Source organism: Thermobia domestica, unplaced genomic scaffold (assembly GCF_964235325.1).
Source record: "Thermobia domestica unplaced genomic scaffold, izTheDome1.hap1.1 HAP1_SCAFFOLD_743, whole genome shotgun sequence".
In the NCBI taxonomy this organism is placed as follows: Eukaryota; Metazoa; Arthropoda; class Insecta; order Zygentoma; family Lepismatidae; genus Thermobia; species Thermobia domestica.
Window position 1 is genome coordinate 59,198 of NW_027656453.1, and position 27,825 is coordinate 87,022.

At 36.4% G+C, this 27,825-nt stretch overlaps 1 protein-coding gene across 2 annotated transcripts; it reads left to right on the forward strand.

Moving 5' to 3' along the window:
- Positions 1-347: 347 nt before the first annotated feature.
- Positions 348-27,825, forward strand: Hr96 (Nuclear hormone receptor HR96; the record flags this gene model as incomplete). Of its 2 annotated transcripts, none has more annotated exon segments than XM_081747849.1 (7): positions 348-376; positions 6,829-6,926; positions 9,343-9,547; positions 12,246-13,213; positions 18,677-18,899; positions 22,473-22,679; positions 27,613-27,825. In XM_081747849.1, coding segments are annotated over 5 exon segments (1,761 nt in total), but the record flags the coding sequence as incomplete, so codon positions are not given.

Genomic DNA, 27,825 nt, shown 5'->3' on the forward strand with positions numbered 1-27,825 from the left:
ACGAATGCCAGAATCAGTAAAATTGTTATGTGTAAATTGATATAAATTAATAACATTATTTTCGTTCAGTAGAAAAATTCTAGGCGGTCAGCTTTGCTTCTGAAAACGGCCGGTTCCCCTGGCCCCCTCTAATTCGCCTATGAATATTACACTAAATTTTCATAGTTTGCCCGTTGCTAATATTCGGTAAAGAATAAGTTCTCTTTTTTGCCCTCTGTAAAATGAACAGGAGACGCCACTTTTACGAATTTAATTTAATTATTTTGTGCAATTCATGTGAGATTAGTATTACAATGCTCCAGCAACAGATGGCAGCTGCTGCCCTAAAATAAACTGCTACTTGTTGTGTTGTTGAGAGGATTGAAAACAAGTGAAGGTTAAGTAAGCGCACTGGTGATTGTGATTTGTGAACAGTGGAATTACTTCTGCTTTAGTGAATTACAATATTGTGTACTGTACTTTAATTGTCGAAAATATGTATCTGTCTTGTGATTTAATTTGCTCATACAATCAAACAAGGTTAAAATGAGCATTAAGAATAAACTTATGCATTGGTAATTGCAAGTTAACTATGTAGATCTGTAGCTCCGTAATTATTAATGAACACAGTATTTTACTTATCTTGAATTTTTTTTTAGTTGTCGCAAATTAATTTGAATAATCATACAGTACAGCAATGAGTGTGAAGTGCTTTAATTAATTCATTGATAGTTATAAGGAGAAAACAAACTATGTAGAAATGTAGCAGTTCTGGGGTAGTTTACCCGTTTAGCTATGAGAGGAATGTTTAATGATGTGATATGTGTTATAAGAAAGGTTTGCATTATTATGTTAAAACAGAAGGAAGTTCCTGATGGAGCTTCGATTAGCATAAATCATTAACAGTTGCTGTCAAATAGAATATCTTACCAGGAACATATGTCTGTTGGAAAGCAACAAATTGTATACGGTATGGCTTCGAGTTCAGAATTTGCTGTTTCTTTGTCAGCTTCATTACAGTCGTTATGTAACAGTATAATCAGTCAATATTTGAGTTTAAGAAAAGGGGATAATTTTGGAATTCGGGGGCCAAAATCAGGTAAAAAACACAATGTTTACAGGAGAAATGAGTTGATGTTACGTAGGATAATTAGTAACCTAAACTAGCCTAAACCATCAAAGGCACAGAAAATATAAGAAAAAAAGTACGAATTTTAAGCAAAGAATTCTGGCCTCTAAAATCCAAAAATCCTAACCTATCCTGTCCTAAACCATCGAGAATACAGAAAATATAGCAAGAGAGTACGAATTTTAATTAAAAAGTTCTGACACCCCAGTTTCAAAAAAGTTGGTATGTGGTGATACCTTTACAAATAATTACTACGAAAGTAGTAGAGTAATCTTCCGCAAGGTCGGCCCCGGATTAGACCCACATGAAACAGTTTTCAATGTTGTATTACTTTTTTTTTTTTTTTTGTACCTTACTGAGAGTTACTTATCTTTCGATTTCTTTGCTCTTCACTAGATACGTATTCATCTGTATTGTATTACCGTGCAAAATTGATACATTATAACAGTTAAGTGTTGCAAACCACGCACTATTCAGAAATAACGAAAATAATGAATCCTTAGCTTCTCACGGGGCCGCAGTGGCTCAGTGGTAGAGCTTTCCATTTTGAGGGTCCCAGGTTCGAGCCCAACTCGCACCAAGTGAACTTTGTGGTAGAGAAACAATGTGCGTGGGTTTCCTCTGTATTCTCCCGTTTCCTCCCACTTTCTTCATTCAACTCATTTCTCATCATCACTGTCTTCTTTAGCCTACCCGGCAGAACCGAGGGACGTAATCTTCAAAAATTTCATTTTTATTTTTCCTTACCCCCTCATGTTTCTAACCAGCACTGTACTATAAACAACACTACTACGTACAGTATTAGGTAAGAAAACTTTTAGAGCGGTGCTTGGGGGTAAAGTCCCCTATCAAATACATGTCCCTGGGACATCAAAGATTACAAAACGCACACGAAAATACTTTTTTTCCCTGTATTACGTTATCATACAAGGGAATACTTATATTCATGAAACTAGCCTCAGGCTAGCTGTAGGCTCTACCCCCAAACCCCGCGTTTGCTCGGCCTACGGCCTCGCATCTCTTATGTATCAGTCTTTGCATCAATAGTCAATTTCGTGCATTTGCTCTTCATATTTGCTGAATTTGCCCAGCTGGGGGCTTCGCCCTCCACTCCTTACTTTGCTCTGCCTGCGGCCTCGCACCTCTTGAACCCACAATTCTACCGAATTTCAAGTTTCTTTCCCTATGTCAGCTATCTAAAAGATGTACTGAGGTACTGATGTACTGATTTTTACTGATGTACTGAGGTAATGCTAACGAAAACGTACAAGCATGCCGAATTTCAAGTTGTATTTCAATTTCAGTACCTAAAATATGAGATTATAAGTCCAAAAAAGACCCATTTAAATAACATAGGGAAATTCTTCATCTCCCCTTTAGACTCTTTAAAAATTAAAAATATTCACTTTTGGCAATTTTCCTGTGGGTTAGTCCCGGAAAGCTACAATCATGCCAAATTTCGATTTTCCACGTCATCCGGAAGTACCCCTTGAACTTATGTCACTTCATGTAGTTTTATATATAGTTAGGATAGGATATGAACTCTTAGCAGCAAATACATTCTTACTGCCTTAGAAAGTGTTTATTGAGGAAGGAATTGGCATTAATGGGTGCAGATTGTCTTCAGGAGGGTTGAGTATGACTACAGGGTATGCACATATGGCTTAAAAACTGCATTGCATAAAACACAATTTAACTTAAAACACAAACGAACTTGTACTAGATGGTCACTAAAAAGCACAAGTGCTATCTAATCAAGTCAGGGCAGGAGTGCAGAGGAAGGCCCAAGCGGTAGTGAGGGAGACGTGTCCGTAGGGAGCAGGCGCGTCAGGGACTGTGAGTATATGCATAAACGAAGATAGTGGAGGAACACTATGGTATAATAGCACATGTCTTGCGTTGGCATAGTTTTGCGACGCTTTTATGACCACTTTGTACACTACCTTGACATACCACTTTATTTCATCATGTCTTTCTTGTGGAGTATTACGTGCTAAAGATCACACTTGCAATCTCGTATTTCTATTTTATTATACAGGTAAGAGGTAAGATCCTGATATACTTTGATTACTTATACAATCCTATTGTCAAATCAGGTAATACATTACCATGAATTTTACAAATTTATGCACCCTAAAATGGGCTAGCTCCTAAAATTTTGCTCCATTTCAACACATTTGTTCAATTGAAACTCCTTTTATTAATTTCCACCCTACATTTCTTTTTTCCCTCCGTTACTGCACCATACACGTCCTACGTGGACTCATGTAGTCTAGAATTTAACTTTATTTTTCTCCCTAATTAATCACCCAACACTGGTGACTTATTACTTTTTTTTTTTTTTTTTTTTTTGTTACTTTCATGCTGACATTTCATCTGATTTTATTCATTTCTCTGTAAATTTTGTATTTCGGGGCTGCCATCTGCGGTAATGTACCCAAGTAGTGAACTTCGTATGTTAACATATTCCCGTTTCGTTGAGGCTGCCAGAAAGTCTGTTCAAAAATGTATTAAGTTTTACAATTCAATTGTAAAAGTTTTGGTTAGGAAGGTTGTTACCTTCTGTTGAACTATTACTACGTGACAAAATCCATCGTATTTAGTCGTTCATGAAGTAAAATAGATGCTCCATTCATCACTATATTATTACTTTCACATTTTATTACTAGCGCTCAAACTTTAAAAAAAAAAAAAAGAAAGAAAAAAAAAACTTTAATTTTGGTTGTTTTCGAGCAGTACCAAACATATCAAACATGGAATACGTGCTTCAATATAACTAAAGTACTCACTTATTTCTATTCCTTAACGCAGAATAAACTTTCCTATGTTTCGGTTCTTGACGTAAAGGAAGAGTTGTGTTTCTGGTTTCATCGACGGCAAAAAGCTTTCGAGCGAATCAATTGGACCAAACTCCTGAAAATACTTAAAGAAATGGGGGTCAACTGGAGAGACCGACAACTTATTCGCAACCTCCACCTAAGACAACGAGTGAAATTTCACTTGAATGAAGGAGAAACCATGGAGACTGGAAGAAGTATCAGACAAGGATGTAGCATGTCACCCCAGTTATTCAACGTTTACAGTGAGTGTTTGGTGAAGGAAGCATTGATGGGAAGTGGAGATTTCATGATTGGAGGGCAGATCATTAATCAGATCTGGTATGCAGATGATATGGTTATTATAATATCTACAAATGGTGTTCAAAAAGTTTTGCACAGTGGTCTCTAATGTTTTTATTTGTTGCAGAAGGAGAATGAATTTTTTTGTGAACATACTTGAAACATTTAGTTATAAGTTAGTATATAAAAGTGTTTTCTTTTATTTACAGGTGAGCCATAATGGACCGTGAAGTAGATGTCAGGTTGCGACAACGGTCGTGTTGGAGTTTCTCTTCAAGACCGGCGATGACGGCCACATCGATTCACAGGAAGTTGCTCTCTGTTTATGGGGAAGACACATTGGATCGCAGCAGTATCCAGCGGTGGTTGCAGAGGTGATTTCTCTCTACTGGACAATCCACGATGCGGTAGACCATCGACGGTAGTGAGTGATGTGAATAAGGAGACCATTAATCAAATCATCCAAAATGACAGATGCGTGAAGACACGACAGCTTGCTGAAATGATTGGTTTGTCATTGGGTAGTGTGGTATCAGTGGTACGGTAACTAGGGTACAGAAAAATCTGTGCACGTTGGGTGCCTAGATTATTGACAAGAGAAATGAAAAAGATGAGGAAGGATGTGTGCGAGGATCTCATGACGACCTTTACTGAAGAGTGGAAACAGTGTTTTGACAGCGTCATTACCCAGGATGAAACATGGTTGCTTTTGTCCGAACATGAGAGCAAAACACGTCTGTGAAGGCCCACCTGCGCGGTAAAACATTTGATACTGAGAAAGACCTTATTTCCTGTGTCAGCGATGGTGTGTAAGTCAATCCCCAGAATTTTACCAAAGTGCATTTACATCATAGAAAGAACATTAGACCAGATGCGTCACAGCTGATGGAGGCTACATTGAGTAGGCCCAGTTTATAGCTAAATGTTCCAGGTATGTTCACAAAAAATTTCATTCTCCTCCTGCAACAAATAAAAAAATAGAGACCACTGTGCAAAACTTTTTGAACACCCTTTGTAGAACCGAAGAAGGACTACAGGAGACGATAGGCCTAGTTGACATTGGGAAACTATATGAAATGGAAATGAACATTGAAGAAACGAAAGTTATGAGAATATCTCGTGGAAACGAGTCCTTACGGATCAGAGTAAAACAAAGAGAACTTGAAGTCGATAATTTCAAGTATCTGGGAAATATTTTAACGAAAGGCGCTTGTAGCGCTAAAGACATCAGTGCAAGAATAGCCATAGCTAAAGAAGGATTAAACAAGAAAAGGCCACTCTTAACTAGCAGCCCTTAATATTGGACTTAAGAAGAAGTCGGTTATGAAGCATCGAACTGTATGTTCTAGAGACTTGGACATTACGGAAGTTAGAGAAGAAATATTTAGAGAGCTTCGAAATGTGGTGTTGGCGAAAGATTGAGAAGATAAAATGGACGGAGAGAGAGTAACAAACGAAGATGTTTTAAAGCAGATAGGAGAGAAAAGGACCCTTTTAACCAGCATCCTTGGTAGGAAGGCGAATTGGATTGGACACATCTTGCGAAGAAGTTGTCTTCGTACCGCTATAGAAGGAAGGCGAGGAATAGGAAGAAGGACACAAGTGATTGATGAAAATATTGGGAATTAAAAGAAAAAGCTGGAGATTAAGGAACGTGGAAGAAATTTCCAGGGCCAAACCTTAAAATATAAAATAGAAAAAAATAAATAAAAAATTGCTTATTAGTCCCAGGACCTCCCAACAGGCAGAATACTTAATAATAATAATAATAATAATAATAATAATAATAATAATAATAATAATAATAATAATAATAATAATTAATAATAATAATAATTCGGTTATATAAAAGAGTAACCTTTCATGAGAATTGATGAGGCTTAATATATGTTGTACATTGAGATATTCACCTGTTTATTGTTTTAGTACCAGTAGACATTTCAGATTTGTATACAAAGTAAGGTATTTTTAGCTTGAAGAATTTCGCTTTCTTTATATAAAGGATAATCCAGACAATTGGCTTCCTGTAAATTGATGTGTGTATAGTGCAGTCCCACATACTTCATCATATTGAAGATGTTATTTTTATTTTTCAGGCTTATGCAGAAGAATTATTATTTTCCCGACTAACCTTGATGTATTTTTGATCTGTCTTTTGAAAAACAAAGATGTGTTCTAACTAGGTTTAATACAATGCATATTTATATACATTAATAGAATACTGAATCCAAAAACACCCAGAATTATCCAGTTGTGAACGTTTCGGCCAAAGGTTATTGCCTTCCTCAGCACAGACCATTTCAGAAAAGCAACGTTGCATATGAAACTTCATTTTTTCGATTATCTTCTTCTAAATATCATAACTCTCGTAATTCCAGTAGTCTTTAATAAATCTTCCCTTATACCTCATCATGAGCAGCAACTTATTACCATATGTGTTTGCTGGAACGTTTAGAATTGGGTAATTCTGGGTGCTTTTGGGGGTAAGTGCTTTTTAATGAACATTTGGTTGTACTGTAATTTTCTTTTTTTTACTACCTTAAATTTTTCAGTTAAATCAGGTAGTTGCATAATCTGATAGTGAACTTTCTTTTATTACAGAATATATTGGATGGGGGTTATGGGCAGCTTTTCCTTGAAGATCATTGCGAATATTTGTTTCAATTGAATAGAACACACAGACCATACTCTTCATATGGGTAAGTGGAGTCTTTGTTCTTTTTGTGCATGTTTCTGTAAGATCAAAGGTAATGAGAAGATGAAGCAATTTTCGTTAATGCGGAGGTATCTCAGAGTGGTTTATTAATAACCAACCAACCAACTGTTAATTAGAAACTTGTAATGATTGAGGTTTACTTACTAACAGAGAGTTATGTTGCTGTTACTGTTAATCGTTATGATGGCCATAGTATTGTTAAATTCAGCGTTAAAAGAGGGGAGAACAAGGCGAGTACTAGAAAATCTAATTGTTTATGTGAATTATGGATTATAGGAGTTGATGATTTGTTAGTTTTCATATTATTTTGGCAAATTATGTATGATAAAGAAGGTAAATGATTTTATTTTTTTCTAATTCTTATGTTCACTCGCTTTTCTTTTCTTCTGTGGGCTTCTTCGGAGGAAATTGCCGTACAAGGATTAGCTCGAGTAGGAATTTACGTGTTGGTAATTTCCCCACTTCCTTAGAGTGTTCCACAGGAGACAACTTCCCAAAGTCCACTTGTGAAACTCTTACGAATTTCAACAATCAATTATGAAAATATATGTAAAGTCATTAAGAAAAATAACGATGGCAGTGTAAAATATGAAAGAAATTGTCTTCAGTGGAATATTCATGAGGAAGTGAACAAATAACCAAATCGTAACTTCCTACTATATCAAATCCTCATAAGGTACGTGTAATTTCCTCCGAAGAAGCCCACAGAATAAAAGTGATTGAAATACAAGCAAAAATACCCAAGGTACGCAAAATCATTTATTTTCTTTATTATACAGTGACGGGTTTTGAAATTCAAGTGTGAACGTGAAATGGAAGGAATTTACGAGAAATCGAAGTTTTTGATTAGACCGAAACTCGTTAGTCCTGTTGCATTTCTTTTAGAGCATGTGTGACAAATTTATGTTGATTCCTGTTTACCTAATTGACATGAAATAAACTTTTGACTTCACACATAGGTGAGGAATCGGTTTTTGGTTTTTCGCTTGTGTTTTAGGTTTTGATCCCAGCATTTCTGAAGCTCTTAACGTCCCTCGTTTCCAAAGCCGATGATGCTAACGTTTCCGAAACTCTTTTCGTTTTCAAAGTTCTTGACGCTAACGTTTCTGAAGCTTTGGGTGCTTCCACCATTGAACTCACTTAAGGACCTATATTATAAACTTTTATGTATTTGTTTCAATGATTCTTTGTCATTCTCAATATGTGTTCGTTGAGGAATTTCTACGTTGACTCGTAGGCTCACAATACCGTTATCAATCCTGTCAGTAGAAAAACCATATTTATTATTCGTTACACCAAACAGTAGCTTGACTTTATTATAAAATCTCTCACTTGAAGGATTGATGCACTGAAATGCAGTCCCACAGTGTGTAGCCTCTTGTTTCTTTGATTACAAATTTATGGATGAAAGAAAGAAAAAAAAATGTCTCCATAAACTAGTCTTACCTGGACTAGAATTTAAAAATATAATATTAAAAAAAATTAAAACAATTCTTGGCAACTAAAACACCAGGGAGCAATTTCTGACAGTTTTCGTGAAAATTCTAGCCCAGATAAGACTTTAGTTTGTGGGCACGGATTTAAAAGAAGTTCGTCTTTCATCCCAGAATTTTATAATCAAAGAAATTACAAAGGCTACACATTGTGGGATTTTGAAAGTCAAAGGTAGTGTTTGGTGTCGTGAATTATGGGCGTTTTTTTTTCTTTCTTTTTTTTTTTCCTACGGACAGGAATGATAACGGTATTGTAAGTCTGCGAATCAATGTAAAAATTTCATAACGTACAGGTACCGAGGATGACGTCAAGGAGTTGGATTTTTTTTTCTTTCTTTAATGAAGCTGTTTATAACTAAATCTCAATTCTTATCGAGGTCTTGTTTGAGCAAATGTAACGTTGTGTGTTTTGTTCTGACTCAAAACACATTTGTTTCTATTTGTGATGACGTTTTGTTAACAACTTTGACTTATTTTAAGTTGTATTTAGTTATAATTAGATATTTTCATAAACCACAGTCCGCAAAATCGTGAACTTTGGTTCTCTTTCACGCTAGTTCCTATATTTCTCCAATGTAAGAATTGTCACATTGTTAAATGGCCTGGTAAACGCCGGCATATTTGGACAATAACAGCAACAAGAATAAAAGAGTAGGGGCACGTGTTTAGCGTATTTTTAAAGGATAAAGTACCTTTAGAAGATCTGAAATATTAATATTGTGAATAGATATAGTGACGTTTCTTCGTATCCTGAAAAATATAACAAATTGAACATACGAGGTTTCACATCTTAAAACGACGTTATAATTTAAGTAATGCTATTGAATCTCCATTCCCGTTATTTACATTATAGATAATAATTTAAATCTCGTTTTCTTTCTTAATTTTTTTTTTTAATTATTATAGTATTACTGAAGTTCCCGTGGGTAGATGTCCTACTGTACCGTCTCGATTGAGCTACATGGAGAACGCCAATTCTCTCGTGCAAAATAATAAAGGAGAATTAAAGATTTGCGGCGTGTGTGGGGACAGGGCGCTAGGATATAATTTTAATGCTGTAACATGTGAATCGTGTAAGGCATTCTTCAGAAGAAACGCTTTAAAGAATAAGGTAAGATTTCTAATATATATATATGTAAGATGTTAATGAAATATACCGATAAATTGTAAGAGGTGATTCCTTGTATCAAAATAACAGAAAAAGTTTATATGGACCTATGGCGAAAAGTGCGTAATTTCAGAGCTAGGGCGGCTGTCCAAAATCGCGAAAAAGCCAAATTTCCAGAGGCCCCCAGTTCGAATTCCAGAAGCTGTGGATGGTGGTCCTTATCACCGTAAAGGAAGTCACGCATACACAATCCAAAAGTGTATATTTCATCCATTTTCAATAGGAATACAGGGTATCCTGATCCTAAGAAGAAGAAGAAAAAGTAGTCCCAGGACCTGCCAATTGGCAGATAGCATGTTTTGTATAATTTCTTTTAGCATTTTTCTTTAGATGAATATGTCTTCCAAGCATTTATTTAATTATGACTGATTTAACTTAAATCTTTTATGCACATTCTTCGTAGTATTTTTATTTGTTTGTTTTCTTTCTTTTCCTTCACTTGTGTACAGCATTATACTCTTTCTCTTACCTTAACAATTTATGTAACATGTTTCAACATTCTCAGCGACGATTAAGATAAGAATGAATTTATGTTTTACAAAGTAGATTGTAGACTTTGTGATATTAGTACCTACAATGGAATATTGAATGTTCATTACGATGATATTGGTTGAATCCCGTGGATTACCAGTAAGTAAAAATCCACACATTAATACATCGAACTGTGAACAATTTCGAGGCACTCTTCCCTCGGCGCATCTAGAGAAAACTTGTCCTTATATATAAGACATGTGAATGTTCATTATGATGATATTGGTTGAATCCCGTGGATTACCAGTAAGTAAAAATCCACACATTAATACATCCAAAAGACATCAAATCTGTGAACAATTTCGAGGCACTCTTCCCTCGGCGCATCTAGAGAAAACTTGTCCTTATATATGAGACATGCTGCATGAAATTCTCTGCTTGTGCGTCCTCTACAATAAAGTTGATAGGATAAGTTTTTAATCCGAGAGTAAGCTTTCCTTCTCTTCGTAATTTATGGATAATAAAAAGATCTAATTGATATGTACTTCTACTTAGAATACAAATAACCACTCAATTGACGATCTTAAACTAACATTCAATTATCAGTTTTCAACAGCAGTATTAACAGACTAATAATAATGTTATGTACACTCATGTCCAAAATTATTGTCGCATGTCTATAAATATGTTGTTGTAGGAATATAATTTGATAACGAATTCGCCTGGTATTTCTTAATAATGTTAGTATGTGTACAATCGCAAAGATATGTATGTGGCAAATTTCATGCCAAAAGAGCAGTAAATAAGAACAATAAAATGAAAATAAAACTTTCTTGTCTATTTACCAACATTTTGTTTTACTCATTCTAATTTTCGTAATTATAATTCTTTTCCTATGAAATTTACCACAAATATACATTTCCCGATTATACACATAGTATCAGTATTAAAAGTATCCTGCAAAATCATAATCAAATTATATTCTTACAAGAAGACAGTTATAGATATGCGACAATCATTTTGGATATGAGTGTAGGTGGACAGAAGTATTCAAGAAGTACTTGTTGTGAAATAAGATTATGAATAAAAATTATGAACCACGTACGTTGTTACGTACTTGTTCGATAGAATTAATCTTTTTCATGTTCTCCGTTCCAGAATTCAGTATTTTTATGTAGATGTCACAATCTGAAGAGAAAATCAATAAGATGTTATAAAACTTGAGGAAGGGCTGTGAAGAATATGGGATGAAAATAAATGTTAGAAATACAAGAGGCATGATGATTGGAACGAAGGGGTTGGTGTCTAATATAGACCTAGATGTAGGAGGGGAGAAAATAGAACAGGTGACTAGCTTTCGATACCTGGGTAGTATTATTAGTGATGATATGAAATGCAAACGTGAAATAAAGCAAGGATAGGAATGGCAAAAGAAGCCGTCAGGAGAAAGAAAAGACTGTTTTGTAGGACCCTGAATAAAGAGTTGAGAAAAAGCATCAAAATACTTCGTGTAGAGTATTGTACTGTGTGGGTCATAAAAATGGAGATTATGCAAAAGTGATGAGAAACGACTGGAAACTTTCGAAATGTGGGTGTGGAGAAGAATGGAGCGAATTAGCTGGGTAGAGCGGAAAACGAATGAGAGGGTGTTAGAAATGGTAGGGGAGGAAAGAACTCTTTTAGATTATTAAGAATAGGAAGAGAAACTGGTTGGGAAATTGGATAAGAAGGAACTGTGTCATGAGGGATATGTTAGAGAGTATGGTGGCAGGAAAGAGAGGGAGGGGGCGAAGGAGACTACAATTAATGGACGATATAAAAACAGAAAAATCATACGTGAACACGAAGAGGTTAGCCAAAGACCGTGGAGCATGGAAGCTTCTCAGTAGCAGCAAGTGACCTGACAGTAATGGCAGAATACCTATGATGATGATAATGTAGATGTGCTGAGGAAGAACTGACGATTATCTCGAAACATTCACAGATTTCATGTCGTTTGGGTGTTTCAACGTATGACAAATTTTATTTACTGTTAATAGATATGCATTCTATCGTATCAATTAGTAATTATAGTCTCGCCGATTATTTTGTGTAGTTTAATTTCTTTCTGGAATGATTTTCTCTCTGCGTCTTCAAAGGTAAGAAATCATTATAAAATCCTTTATTTCAGGAGTTCCAATGTGTATTCAACAACAGCTGTGAAATTAACACAGTAACCAGACGCTTTTGTCAGAAATGTCGCCTGAAAAAATGTTTTACAATTGGCATGAAGAAGGAGTGGATCATGTCCGAGGAAGACAAGAAGAAAAAGAAGAAGAAGATAGAAGAGAATAGGGCGAAAAGGCAACAGGAGAAACCTACGAAACATGGTGCCAAAGAGATTGTACAAAGTGATGAAATGGATTCTGAGAGTACACAGCCAGTCCAGCTGACAGGTCTGCCCGAATCCAACCCAGACGAGTCAGTAGCAGCCAAAGTTCCTCGCTTAAAAGATCAAGTAGATGTCCATAGCTCACAAGATTTAGTTAACGCGGATAGTCCCAATACTTTACCCACAGCTCTCATCGCAGAAGATTCCTTGTCCCCAAATTCCCAAAGCAATAAGCCAAGCACATCATCGAGTTTTACTGCTAGCGTTCCACAACCTGTAAGTTCTGTTCCGGTTTCAGAGGTAACAACTTCCTCTGCGAAATCGACTATGCTCTCCACAAGTTCCCATATCGCAGTTAGTGTAATCACATCCCCAACATCGAAAGGTGACACTGAGTCAGTGGTAACGTCTTCAGTTTCTAATAAGTCAAATCCAGCCCCAAATGCGTCAGTTGTTCCCTCAATGCTTCGATCGATTCTGAATCCCGTGACACAACCCTCGTCCTCGTCAGGGAAAGGAGTTGACACAAATACCGAACTAGGCAGTATGCCTCTGTTGTCATCTCTGATTAACCCTAAAACTTCTCCGTGTGCCTCACCCGAAGCTCCGTCGTCAGTTATACTGCAGGCGTCACCAGCACCTCAACAAAAGTCTCATTATGGATTTGAATGGGGATTTCTGCAAGAGGGGATGATGGAGAGTAGGAGGATCTCCACGGAGGACACCATCACACAGGAAGTACGGGACAAAATACAAGATATACGAAGGTTAGTGTTTCTCATTTTAATATATAGTATTGTCATTTTGAAAGAAGTTTAGATTGAGTATAAGTGGAACAGGTATAATGAGAAGATTTCAGATATTTAAATTTAACTAAACATACCTGGTTAACACGTACTACAAGGTAACCAAAAATGTTCTTGCCGTTCTAGAGCAGTGATAAGCAAAGAACAACATAATGGACACGTACCTTTAGACTTTGAAGTAATTTCCATCAGCATCCAACACCTTTTGTCAGCGTTCCTGCAGCAACATGATACCCTGGTGATAAACTTGGCGGCCGTGGATGGAAAAAAGTCCGTGAGTGCGTTCCGCATGTCTCTCTCATTTTCAAAGGATCTCCACGGAGGTGGTCATCGAGGAAATGAAACGGGTGGTAATCTGTTGGCGCAAGTCTGGTGAATATCGCATGGCACACTGTCTCTCAGCCAAATTGCTGAAGGGTCCTCCGGGCCCTTTTTACCATATATAGCTTAATGTTGTTGTGGAGGAACAGCATACCCATGCGTGCAATTCAGTAATGCCAGCTCCTTCTGCCGAAATGCACGGTACTCTCTTTGCAACTGCTGTGAGTAGAGGTCAGCATGATGGTCTGACCAGGTGGAAGGAGCTCGTAATACCACTTTCTGACATTTCCACTTACAGAGACCATGATCTTTCATGGATGCAGAGTGGTCTTTAGATGTAAGGAACAGGGTCACGTGGCGACAACCAATGTCTGGTACGCTTGGGAGTGTCGTCACCAGTTAGCAAGCGATCAAAGATGGGTGTGCTCACGTGCCGAGTGAGCAAGGATAAACAAGCTGTTATTCGTTGTGCTTATTGGCTGCCGAGAGTGTATAGTTTACCCACTTGCTTAACTTGTATGGCTTCCCTATCTCATTCAGGTACAGTCTCACTGTTTCAGGGGAAACATGGAGCCTTTCTTCAAGTTCACATACGTTAGACCATTGTCTTCCTCGGTGGCTGCTTTCGAAGCCTCGTCATCCAACATATGTGGTCGTCCACTGTGAGATTCATACGAAAGGCTCACATTTCCCGAACTGAGTTTCTGGGACCAATGTCTAGCGGTGCGTCCGTTCAAGGTATTATGCGGCAGCTAACAGACCCACTTTAAAATCATACAAACACACGCGAAGAAGCTGCTTTAACCTTTAAACTACGGAGGTAAATTCTTTAACCTTTAAACTACGGAGGTAATTTATAAACCTTTAAACTACATTACAAAGAAATCCATTTCTTCACTTCCATTTATCGAAGACATATGAAACGAAACGTGTTACAAAAGTTACTGTAGTACCATTTCGAAATCGAAATATCCGTAGTTAAGACAAGAAACAGGGTATTTTGAAAACAAAATATCCCGTAGTTTATAGGTTAATACCTCCATTTCTCTTCGACACTGGACGAGCTATGACTGCTGTATGTGCACAGCGTGCCTTTATTACCTGTATTACTGAAGGGCAATGGTCACACTAACTCCCGATCGCTTGGCAGGCACGTACCTCTCTGTGAGTGCATGGGACCTTAAAAACCAGGGTTGGCAAAAACCATGGTTTTTATTTAAAAAACAACAACATAAAACCCGTTTTTTTTTTGTTTAAACCTTTTTTTTTTTTTTGGTGTAAATAATTTGCTCTATGTATTTGTATCACATATGGACGGAAATAAGTTTGTTTCGCCTTGGAGTTATCAAGCAGCAACCGGGTTACGCTGGAAGAGGTCACATATGCTTAAAGCGGAATCCAAATCGTTTCTCGGCTACATCCGAGAGAAATTGTCCTCCATTTGAACTCGAAACCGGGACTAATTGGCCACAAATATGATACGTCTGCCGACTCATTCATGAAGGACTCCTGATAAAAATACGTTATACTGATCTTTACCTACTTGTTAATTGTCAAGAGTCATTTCAGAAGGACAAAAAGATAAACAGTTGCACAAGTGAAACCATTATACAGAATTACATATGGACAATTTCAAAATACTGCAGAGTAGAAAAGAACTAATTTAGTCCAAGTTAGTTTCCTACGACTTTTATTAGTTCAAGTTAAAGAAATACAACGACTTAATTTGCATAATGGGGGCGCGGTGGCTCAGTGGTAGAGCGTTCACCTCTGGTGCTTGGGGTCCCGGGTTCGATCCCAGCCCCCGCCAAGTGAACTTTGTGGTGGACAATCACCGTGTGTGATTTCCTCGGGGTTCTCGCGTTTCCTCCCACTTTCTTCATTCCACCATTTCATTCATTATTCATCATCACCGTCTCCTTTAGCCTAACCGGCATAACCGTGGGACGTAAAACTCAAAGATTTCATTTCATTTTTAATTTTAATTTGCATAAAGTGAATAGAGATACGTATTATTTGAGTCCACTTTGGCTCTGACGCGTTTATCATAAATAGATACCAAAAATACTTCAGATTTCAATAAATGCCTCTCATGGGGTTTGCTTGTCCCCCCCCCCCTCCAAAGTACGGCATTTCGATGCATTTTATCAGTAGTATACATTATTAAAACGAAACAATATTCAGAATTTTTCTTTGATTGCAATTGCATAACAATAACAAACTATAAAAAAATATCACAAAAGAAACATTCATTATCTTACAATAAAACAAAAGTTGCTTTTGTAGTATAATCTCTTTGAGTAATGAACGGCGAATTTAGGTCTGAATAATAGACAGGAATGAAACATGATAACCTACAAATGTATATTCGTCAAGATTTTACGAACACTTACGCTTTAACGAACATTTTTCGTTTTTTGGTTTAAACCAGCCAACCCTGTTAACCCACAAACGCTCCTTGTGCCACCAGTGACCCACTTTATTTTTCACTACGTTACATGGACTATATCATTCAGTTAGCCAAACCCCCGTTGTTCAACTTCAGACACACTACCCGTTCTCTTGTTGTAGGAATTTCGTTCAGTTTTCTTCTCAGGTTTTCGATGTAACACGGTATTGTTCAGGCAGTTGCTAACGAATAAAACTGGTCTTGGGCGTTTGTGGGTTAAAAACAGCAAGAACTTTTTTGGTATATATATATATATATATATATATATATATATATACAGGGTGTTACAAAAATGTGTCACAGTATTTTGGGAACCGATTCCTTACATCAAAGTAAGAAAAAAAAGTTCATATGGATCTGTGCTCAAAAGGGGATAGTTTCGGAGTTGCACATATATATATATATATATATATATATATATATATATATATATATATATATCTCGAGCTGCACAAAATGGCACGATTGACTATAAACTGTGATTCTAGGTCTCGAGGAAATCGAGAAAAAAACTAATTTTTATGGCAGTAAAAGGTTTGTCGTTCATTGCAGTTGATAGTTTTTATTCTATCCGAATAGATTACAATAAATTCTGTATATGAAAGATATAAACTCGTAATTTACAGGTTGTATCTATTATTATTATTATTTGATTCTACAACGACATTGTATATCTATTTTATTTTATATCTTGGTTTTGGGCAACGGTGCGTATAAGTACACAATCGTGTACAAGAAGAAGAAGACAAGAATTTATATGTTGTTGATTCTAAATATAAAGATATAAGATTTAATCTTAGTAGCTGAAAATATATGTTGATTTTATGTGTATAATCGGTACTCTTAGTTGCCATAACAGCAATATTTAAAACGTTGCTATGACAACCGTAAAAGAAAAGTATAATTAATGGAGTTTTGAGAATAAAAAGGTAATAGTGATTCAATGTGGTATGTCTGATTTTATGTAATTTGATCGTGTTTTGACATATTTTAAATTTTTACACGGACTGTGGGCTGGAATGTAACGTAAAATATATGTATAATCGTTACATTTTAGAAGATGGTTCCTATATACGTTACAATTTCTCTTAACAGTGACACACATGCTACTTGTAATAATTAAGGTTTCAAGACAAGAAATATCTTCATAAAAATTTAAAAAAAAAAAAAAAAAAAAAAAAAAAAACGAAGTGGGATATCATCTTACTTTCCTCCATGTTAGAATATTTTGGTTTAATGTAGAAAGCTAACATGTTCAAAATGTTACGTTAAACCTAACATATCGTGAAATTTACGACTGGTTACAAAACTTAACTACAGACATATATTGTACAACATGGAACTTTAATGATTGCGGTTAGTAAGAATACGTAGTAGTGAACATTTTCGTGGCAAATATGGTTGTTCAAATCTGTTCCGTACAGTAGACACAGCATTTCTCAAAATATTCTCAGCAAATCTGCTTGTAACAGCGGCAGCAGTACAGTGACATCATCCTCTTCTTTGCTGAAGGGCAAATCCCACAAATTGTGCGAGGCTGGTTTTGGAGCTGGACAACACTCTTCTTTGGCAGCGGTATTTTCAGGATATTAACAATGGACTGCCGGAGTTTTCGTGGTAAAATTGAATATTGAACCTGTTGTTGGAGCCATGCTTCAATAAGACTGCTGTGGATTTTCATTGCGAATTTTCTGCTGGGAAAGAGGTTTCTGACCCATTTTCACCACATTGTTGATCAGCATCAGAGTCATCGCTGTTCATAACAATATCATGTTTCACACAGACTTGTTCATCATCAGAACTAATATCCTGGTCCGAAATATCACTGTCATAATCCTTTAGGCATTTTAAAATGAGGTCACTATCATCAATACTGTTCCGATTCATTTTTTTTAAACTTAACTTCAATAAAAATTATAAAATAAAACAACACCTTTATTAAAGTGTAACAGTAAAAGTTAATAGTAATAAATATACAAAAATCCAAGCGATATTTCTAATAAATCGTAGATCTTACGAGCGACTAACGATTTCAAATACAAGGACAGCCGGAAACTGAGCTCTCTCTCTCTCTCTCTCTCTCTCTCTCTCTCTCTCTATATATATATATATATATATATATATATATATATATATATATATATATATATATACTGACTTGTAATATAGGCGCAGTGAGAAACGGAATTCAGCGGGCGAGTCCATTGTCGCCGATCAAGGGAAGTGAACATCAAAATGGTGCAACCCGCTTGTATAATTTACGACGTGTTAGCTTTCTAGGGTTAAGAAAGACATTGTATTTAGGAGCAGAAATACTGTGCATACAGAAACAGTGTCAAATTTTGGCTAAATACAGGGTATATGAGACTGAACTTTGTTCCTATGTATGTGAGCTCCTCCGTGGCTCAGCGGTTAGCGTACGCGCCTTTGGCGTGGGAGGTCCGGGTTCGATTCCCGGCGGGAGCTCATGTGGTTCGGATTCCACGCTAACCAGTAGGTCCACGTCTCATATAGCGTGCTGAAAAGTAACGTTAAACTCAAAATCAACTCAACTTATTTGTTTCTTCTTCCTCTTCATCGTTATTATTATTATTATTATTATTATTATTATTATTTAAATAATCTTCTAACATTTCTTTAAATTGTATTTTTAGGCGAATCCCCGTTGCACCTGACTCCATTGAGTCTATCCTTAGCGAAGCGATTAAGTTGGAGTTCGAAGCTTATAGCTCTCTGGCGGGTTCACAGTCTAGTTCACGGGAGTTAAATGATGCGGAGAGAGCCAAACTGAACGAGCTTATTGTCGCCAACAAAGCACTTTTGGCTCCGCTAGACGACGACCTCACGGCTCTTGTAGGAGAAGATTGTAGGTTCAAGGTAAGTACTTTTTAAGTGGAAAAACAAATATACACTTTATTTTCCTTTTCATGTAAATGTTGCAATGATGGTAAGATTCACCATTTTTATCTCCAGTGGTGAAACATGTGGTTCATATCCTAAGTTAGAGATTCGTTTCCAGATAGCTTTGGTATTTAGAAAAAAGGACATTCGACTTCAGCAAAAAAGTTCTACATGGGTTCGATTCCCGTTGGGAACACGGTCGAAAAAGTGTAAAAGATTTTTCAGGCCAGCCATCCTGAATGAGGTTTACCTGGGTGTTCTTCATACCAGGCAAATGCCGGAATGGTACCTGACATATAGGTCCGAGGTCGATTTCTTCCTTCTCTTTCTTCTGTTAATGTGATCGCCGAGAGGGACGCCATCCTTCATACATGATTGGGGGCTAACATGGTCATTGATGCCGAAAACCCAGAAATCTAATTCCTTCCTAAATCATAAAAGTTCTACTATATTATTGTCAGTTAACGGGGGGTAAAAATGTCAAAGACGAGACATACACCAATTAATAACTCTCATTGAGCTAAACAAAATAATTCGGCTGAATGAAAATTCTCATGAGTAGTTTTCGAAAAAAGAATTAGGGGAAACTTTTACTGAGTTATACCTTATCAAGCATTCTTCATCAAACTTTTCGTTGTGACAAAAGCAAGAAGACAGTGCACAGTATGGGTAATGAGATATGGCTCAAAAATATGGTTAACTTTTAGTGTATATTTTTGTTTCATTGTAATATTGTCTATAGATATACCGTATATTTCTGATTCCAAGATGAGCTTTCTTTGTCAGAATTTCGAGCACAAAAAATGTGGAGTCGCCTCTCTTTAGCATCATATGATGCAGAGATTTTCTCTGCTGAACAGAGGAAAGGAGGGGGTACGGTAGCTTAGTAATAGAGCGCTTACGTCTGGTTCGTGGGGTCCTTGGTTTGATTCCCGACAAAGTAGGTTTGTGGTGGACAGTATCGTGTCCATAAATTTTGATACTCCCGTTTCCTCCCACTTCTCTTATCATCATTCAGTTGCCTTAATCATCCGTCTCTTATAGCCTAACAGGCATAATCATGGGACGTTAAACTAAAAGATTTCATTTCATTTTTCTTTGCTGAGCAGCATCACTAACTTTCATTAAACTCCCAACTTTACTCTCTGCTTTACCTATCGCTTTAGCCTTGAACGTTCGCAGATTCAGTGGACCTTTGCAGTAACGAAGACTAAGGAAGGTGTGTCTCTGATTTGATTTTTAGTGAAGTTCTGAAAATATACCCACTATGCGCTTTACATGTACTTTTTGTAATCCTTCGTTATAAATATTGGGGATCGTCTTGGATGCAGAAATATACAGTGTGTCAATCGATAAAATACACAGAATTGAACAAAATTAGATGGAAGACTCTAAATTATTATGCGTAATTTTCGAGAAAATGGAAGGAAATGAATTTTTACAGTGCTAAAAAAATCTCTCTTGTTGCCAATTGATGGTTTTCATTTTGGTAGAACAAATTGTTTATTTATGTACTTTGTGTGTAAAAAATACATTATTAAGAAGTGGAATGTATCTATTGTTAATATACATTCCGAACAGTGACACACATAACCCGAACATAGTGACGTATATAGTACTAGTAATTTCTGGAAAAAATAGCGAAAGTAAAATCATGGTAGAAGTAAGGATACGTCCCCCATTCGGGACAGACCTATATGGCTCATGTGTGATATGGAAATAAGATTTCACACTTCCATGACCTTGGCACGTTTCGGCTGTCTTTACCCACCATTAGGGAGAAAACGAATGAAGGCCTGAATCGCTTTTGTTACGAGGGTAGAACGGGAGAATAAATCACGCCGATATTGGAAATCAATGTTAGACCGGTAATTTTTGGAAATATCCTCTACACTACCTTAATAAAAGTACTAATGAACTGGAATTAAACGCAAACAACTCTCATGTTTTTTGTAACTTGCATGTTCATTTTCTGTAATTAGTTAAATTTATTGCCAATGCCTTAGCCGCACTGGAATACCGTTTCTCATGAGATCAGCGAAGTCAAGCTGTGGCGGGTTTGGTCAGAGGAAAGATGGCTGACCGTTCGTATTCATCAGATAGTGTTCACCTTGGTGTGTAGCCAGCGTCGTGAATACAATTGGGGAGTTACTTGCGAGAAAGAAGTAGCGCGAAATTTGGGAGTTCAGTTTATTTCTATTATTATTATTATTATTATTATTATTATTATTATTATTATTATTATTATTATTATTATTATTATTATTATTATTAAATTTTCTAGCTCGTTATATAGAGCTTGCAAATCTCACAGAAGTTATTTTCGGAATCTTATTATTGATTGATATAATAAATCATTATTGAATTATATAAATACTAGCAGAACCGCCCGTTCTTTGCACGGTTAGAATAAGGTTTAATGAATATAAACTGGGAAGCTTGAGTATTGTTTAATTGCTCCTCTTTTGCCCCTTGGGAAAGGAAATTTCTGAAATGCTGAAACACGTGTTGAGAGTTTAAGTGTCAAATTTTACAGTTCCAAGCTCGAAAGTAACCTAATCCTCGCATTCAGCATTTTCTGAATAAAGAGCTCGAAATTTGAATATTATATGAATTGTTCTATCGCCAACTTTTGTTCTACCGGCCGAAAACTTTTGGAAATAGTCTCGTACCAACCGGACGACCCGGTTTCGATTTCCAATGCCAGTACGACTTATTCTTCCGTCCTACCCTTGTTCAGAAGTCAAGAATGTAATTTTTGAAAACGCTGAAACATTTGTTCGGTTATTTTTAATTAACAGTTTGTGTGCCAAATTTTACCATCTAAATTAAGCGAATCTTCACGTTGGGGATTTTTTGTATCGGAAATTATATAGATGAAGTTTTGCCAAATGAATACCTATGCAGTCTGTTTCAGTTATCCTAGCCGTAAGAATTTGAGAGAATTAACCCTTTGAAACACCCTTATTCTTGATGGATTGCACTCCAAAAAATAGGATTAAAATACATTTAAAAAACCAGTACTTCGCAAAAATGTTCGAGGAAAAGACATATCACAGAACCCATAGAATATAATGAAATTGAGATACATATTTGTAAAATATATTTTTTTCTTTTTCTTTCTTCTTGAGTAACACTTAAGACCAAAACAGGAGGGTATCGTTGTGTATTGGACGAAACGAAAATGTGTGAGGGTTATATAAAGCATGATATTAGGTCAGTCTTGACTGGACTCGTTTGGCAACAAGATCGAATGAGGAACTTTTGTTTGTGCGGCAATATGTCATCGGGTTTCTAACTCATAGAATTTAGTGCTTAATACGGTTAAGTGAGGTTTCAATACATTGTAAATATAATATATGTGTTTGAGGTTTTTGATTTGATTTTGAGTTTATCGTCCTTTTCAGCAGCGAGGCTATATGAGACGTACACCTACATCTTAACGTGGGATCCGAACCACATGAGTTTCCGCCTGGAGTCTCCCACGCTATTATGTTTGAGATAAGAACATAATCGTTCTAATGCATTGGCATTGTTGTATGTTTGCAGACGAGCACAGGAGAATGCCCAGTGTTGTTGGATGTGATAAATTTAACAGCTGTTGCTATTAGAAGACTTATTAAGATGTCGAAACGAATAAACGCTTTTAAGAATATGTGCCAAGAAGACCAAGTTGCTCTAATGAAAGGAGGCTGCACAGAGCTTATGCTCTTGAGGAGTGTCATGACTTACGATCCAGATAGAGATTCCTGGAAGGTATTGTATAACTTTGTTTGTGTTCTAAACTAATGCATTTTTGAGTTAACCTGAGCTCAAATGGCACTTGAAGGAAACACATTTTTAATCTTTGTTGGGTAACCGTTCATGATTTTATTTTAAGCAAGAGTAAATACAGGTAGAGTAAATGCAGGATTAAGAGCTTTGATTTAACATGGGCCATGAGCAATGATTTAACGTATGGGCCATAAACACTTTCCATTAATTATCTCAGATCTATGAAGTTTAGATGAAGCAGGAGTGGATACAGCTAGTAGGATTAAGAGTTTTGATTTAACATGGGGCAGGGGCCGCGGTGGCTCAGTGGTAGAGCGTTCACCTCTGGTGTTTGGGGTCTCGGGTTCACACCCTGCTCCCGCCAGGTGAACTTTGTAGTGGACAAACACCGTGTGTGTGGGTTTTCTCGGGATTGTCCCGTTTCCTCCCACTTTCTTCATTCCACCATTTCATTCATCTCTCATCATCACCGTCTCCTTTAGCCTAACCGGCATAACCGTGGGACGTAAAACTCAAAAATTTCATTTTATTTTTAACATGGGGCATAAACACTTTTTATTATACAGAGTGTATCAAAAATGAGGTGCCAACTTCATTATGAGTAAAGATGGGAAAAATGTAAAAAGAGGAAAGATATTTGGAATAGTTGTTTTTCCATTTACAGTGGTGGAATTTTTCCAATCACACCAGCTGTTTGGGTTCCACGTTGGTAAGATGCTCTGTGTTAAATGAAAAAGCAATGTTGCCAGTTCAACAGACTGTTCCCTTAGGTCCTCACGATACCAACAATATAGTTTTCTTTCTCTCCTCAACCATAAGTTGGTGGGCAACATGGAAATTTTAAATCTTTTCTCTTCCTTGGGAGAGCTGTTTTATACTTTGATAAGGTCTTTTCTTCGTAATTACAACTAGATATTCTCTTCCTGGTTTTCCTTCTGCCTTTCTCTCTGTCAACACGGTGATCAATCAGAATGTCGAATAAGATTGCCAAGCATGCTGTTTCTTATTTTTCCTATTATCTTCATGATCGGTTATCCTTCCTTAGCTTCCTTTAGTGCGTCTTCATCCCTTTTCCTTTCAGTCCATGATATGCACAGAAATTCTGCGCCACCACCACATTTCAAATGCTTTCAGTATAAATATTTCAGCTTTTCTCAATGTCCACGTCTCTGATCCGTAGAGCGCCGTACCAGAGTCTTAGTAAATCGTTTTCGAATGTCCAACGACACATTTCTTGATGTTAGCAGTCCTCGTTTCCTATTTATCCTGCGCTATTCTTGAACTTGTGGCGTTTTCACTTCTTCCGACCGAGGATATTAGACTTCCTAAATACGGGAACGTTTTAATATCTTCGATTTTCTCTCCCTCTAGCCATACGTTTGTCCCTTCCTGTCCTGCTCTTGTGCATTTTATTACTTTTTTTTTTTCTTATTTATCTTCATTATGCATGCTTTTTGCAGTAGGTCATTCAAGTTAGAAAGTGGTTCCTGCAAGTCCTTTTGTTGGAATAATAATGAGACGTTTCTCCTGTCACTTTTTAACAGCCTGCTTGAACTGGAAACGGTCTTCGATTCTTTTTATGGAGTTTACAGTTATTAATATAATAAATTATAGCTTCAATATGTTCATGATACTTGCATCACTACAGTGTATTAACGTATCTGTCCTTTACACTGAACTATTTCGCTATACAAAAAATTTAAGTGTTATGGTGTTAAATCGAAACTTTTAATTTGTACTAGCTGTATCATCCACTCCTGTTTACTCTTAACGACGTCCCATGTCACTTTGTAAATTGACTCCCTAGAAACTCAGTTGTTAGCGTGTGTGGTAGGGTACTACAGTGACCTTTTCGCTCGACCGTCACGTTAATTGAAATGGTGATTAGATTGCTAACAAATGTGACAAGTAATCGCTCGTCGTGACTTCGCAAGCGAAGAGGACTCGGCAAGGTAAACCGAAACTCGGATATTCGTAGCTAATATGTAAGGTCACAAATTCAGAATAGGGAGGTAAATATGCCATGAAGTTGGAAGTTCATAATTTGTTTTAATAGACAATGTAGAAACAAGCTCAGGAATTCTAACCATCAGTCTACTTACAGATTTCTGTAATTCCTGAATATTATACTTCCGAGCTTTCGACTCTTGCCTGGAGTATTGGTCACAGAGGATAAAAACAGGGAAGTGAAAAATGAAAATATCAGGGAATAAAAAGGAACGAACTTACCAAGGTAAGCACGGTGTAGGAACACACTTTGTCAGGTTCAACGATCACACATCAAATAATGCTGATGCAAACTGCAATATGGCGGAGCTGATTTGTATGCTCTTTTGTTCTTTAGTGAGAAGTTGCCAGCTCGTGCTGTTATTTTCATTGTTATGCCAATGCTGTGCGAATTTTGTAATTACTGCTTCCCATTCATCAGTTAACCATCCCTTGTCCAAATTTAATTTTGACAACTGCATTGAATAAGATCTATATGCAATACGTTTTTGTACGGTATTGAAACACCCTAAACCTTAGAAAAGAACATTACCCAATTTAAGAGTTATTACACGAAACCCAGTGGAAAGTCAGGTATTTATGAAATAAAATGCAGTTGCCGTGAGAGCTACATAGACAAAACTAAAAGAAATATAAAGATCCGTGTCCAGGAGCATTTTAGGGATTCAGAAGGGGGAAGCCCGGTGTCAGGTCTATTGAAATATCTAGAAGAAACACAACACAAAGAGGACAATCAAAAATGTGTGCCAGAAATGAAGTCGAGACTCGTTATATATTAATGAAAGGAGGGAACATTCGGATTTATAACACACCAAATCCTCTATAGATGTAAATTCAATGATACACAAAGAGTGGAAAAAGGGGATGACTGGATCAGGAATCAGAGATCCCGTGTTCAAGTCTCAGTCGAGTCATTCACTTTTTCACTCTTTGTGTATCACTGAATTTACATCTATAGAGGATTTGGTGTGTTATAAATCTGAATGTTCCCTCCTTTCATTAATATAATGATAATACAACCGTCAGAGGTGTTCTGAATATGGACACTGGATTATATAAGCACAACAACTTGGTTGTGGTACAAGCTATGTTATCTAAATAAAGGGCACCGACTTCAAAAGTGAGAGAGTGTGTGGGTGTCCTGGGAAGCGGACTGAGTGGCGTAGTGTTTAACGCATCGGCACGACATGCCGAAGATCCTGGGTTCGTATTTCAATCTAGTCATTCACTTTTCAACTCTTTGTGTGTTAGAAAGACACTTATTTAAAAATATTAAAATTAAATTTAGACAAGGGATGGTTAACTGATGAATGGGAAGCGGTAATTACAAAATTCGCACAGCATTGGTGTAACAACAAAAATAACGGCACGAGCTGGCAACCTTTCACTAAAGAACAAAAGAGCGCACAAAACGACTCCGTCATATTGCAGCTTGCATCAGCACTATTTGATGTGCGATCGTTAAAGTGTGTTTCAGTACCGCTTTTCCCTTGGTAAATCTGTTCCATTTTATTTCCTGATTCTTTTCCCCCTGTTTTCTATCCTTTGTGACCAGGACTCCAGGATACAGTCAAAAGCTCGGAAGTACAAATAATAAGCTTATTCCTGAATTACAGAAATCTGTAAATAGAATGATTGTCTTAATAGGTTTTTATACAAAAATTATAGAAATATTACAGAACAGCCATATGATATTGAATTCTCTTTATGTTGAGCACCGCAAATATTGACATATATATATATATATATATATATATATATATATATATATATATATATATATATATATATATATATATATATATATAAATGTGATATTTTCTTCTGCGGTAATTGTGCATTCCTGCTGCTATCTTTTAGAAATTTATGTCTTCACGATAAGAAAAGTCGTCGTCTTCTATACCGTGTACCATGAGACAAAATTGCTGAAAAATTGCAATTTGCAGACCATCCAATTGCAGAAGTCCGTCTAGACTCTGTTATTATCTTGAAGTTTTTTCTTTCCTTCTACAAATGTAGTTTATTCGTTCCACAAATAATTGTTAGCAGATGAGTTGTTCGTCGAAGCTTGAGTATTAAGAGCCTAAACATACTAAAAATAATACAAAATTGGCCATTTTTCTTTTGCTTGTTTTTCATAAGTGAAAGGAGATAATGAAATGCAACTTACCACAATCATAGATAATGTTATTCTACAACAGAAAATATGGCCTTGAAGAATTTTCAGTGTTGCTGTCCATAGAAATTACAATGTTGCCAGAATAACATTTCCCCCAAAATCTAAGTTATGGCAGCGACTAGAGAAACAATCTCAACTGCATTTGATTATGTATCATGTTTCTTGGTATCCTGTGAACTGCTTTTTAAATAACATTATTATATAATTTTAATAACTATGTTAAAACTATTTTGTTTATTACAAACTAAATAAAACTATTATTTAAAAAGTAGTTCACAGGATTCCGAGACAACATAATAGGTAATCAAATGCAGTTGAGTTCGTTCCTCTAGTCGTTGCCTTAACTTAGCTTTCCGGGGAAATGTTATTCTGGCAACACTGTAATTTCTATGAATGGCAACACTGAAAATTCTTGAGGTTCATATTTTCTGTTGTAGAATAACAGTATGTATGATTGTGGTAAGTTCCATTTCATTATCTCCTCTCACTCACGAAAAACAAGTAAAAGAAAAATGGTATTTTTATTATTTTTAGTATATCATGCTCTTAAAATGCCAAACGTTGAAAAGTAGTCGTGTTGCGGGTAGCTCAGTTGATAGAACATCTGCTTTACAATTGGAAGATTGGGAATTCAGGTTACGTCTATCAATTACGGTTTTCTGTTTTAGAAAAGCAAAGTGTTTTCATAAATAATACTGATTTTCTTTGTATAACATTTTTTGTTATTAGATTCCTCACTCACAAGAGCAATTAAATCACATAAAAGTAGCCGTTCTGAAAGAAGCTCGTGGCAATATATATCAAGAGCACCAAAGGTTTCTTCAAACATTTGATCCTCGATGGCGAGCAGATGAAAACATTATGCTTATTCTCAGTGCAATAACGCTCTTTACTCCAGATAGACCTCACGTTGTACATCACGATGTCATCAAGTTTGAACAG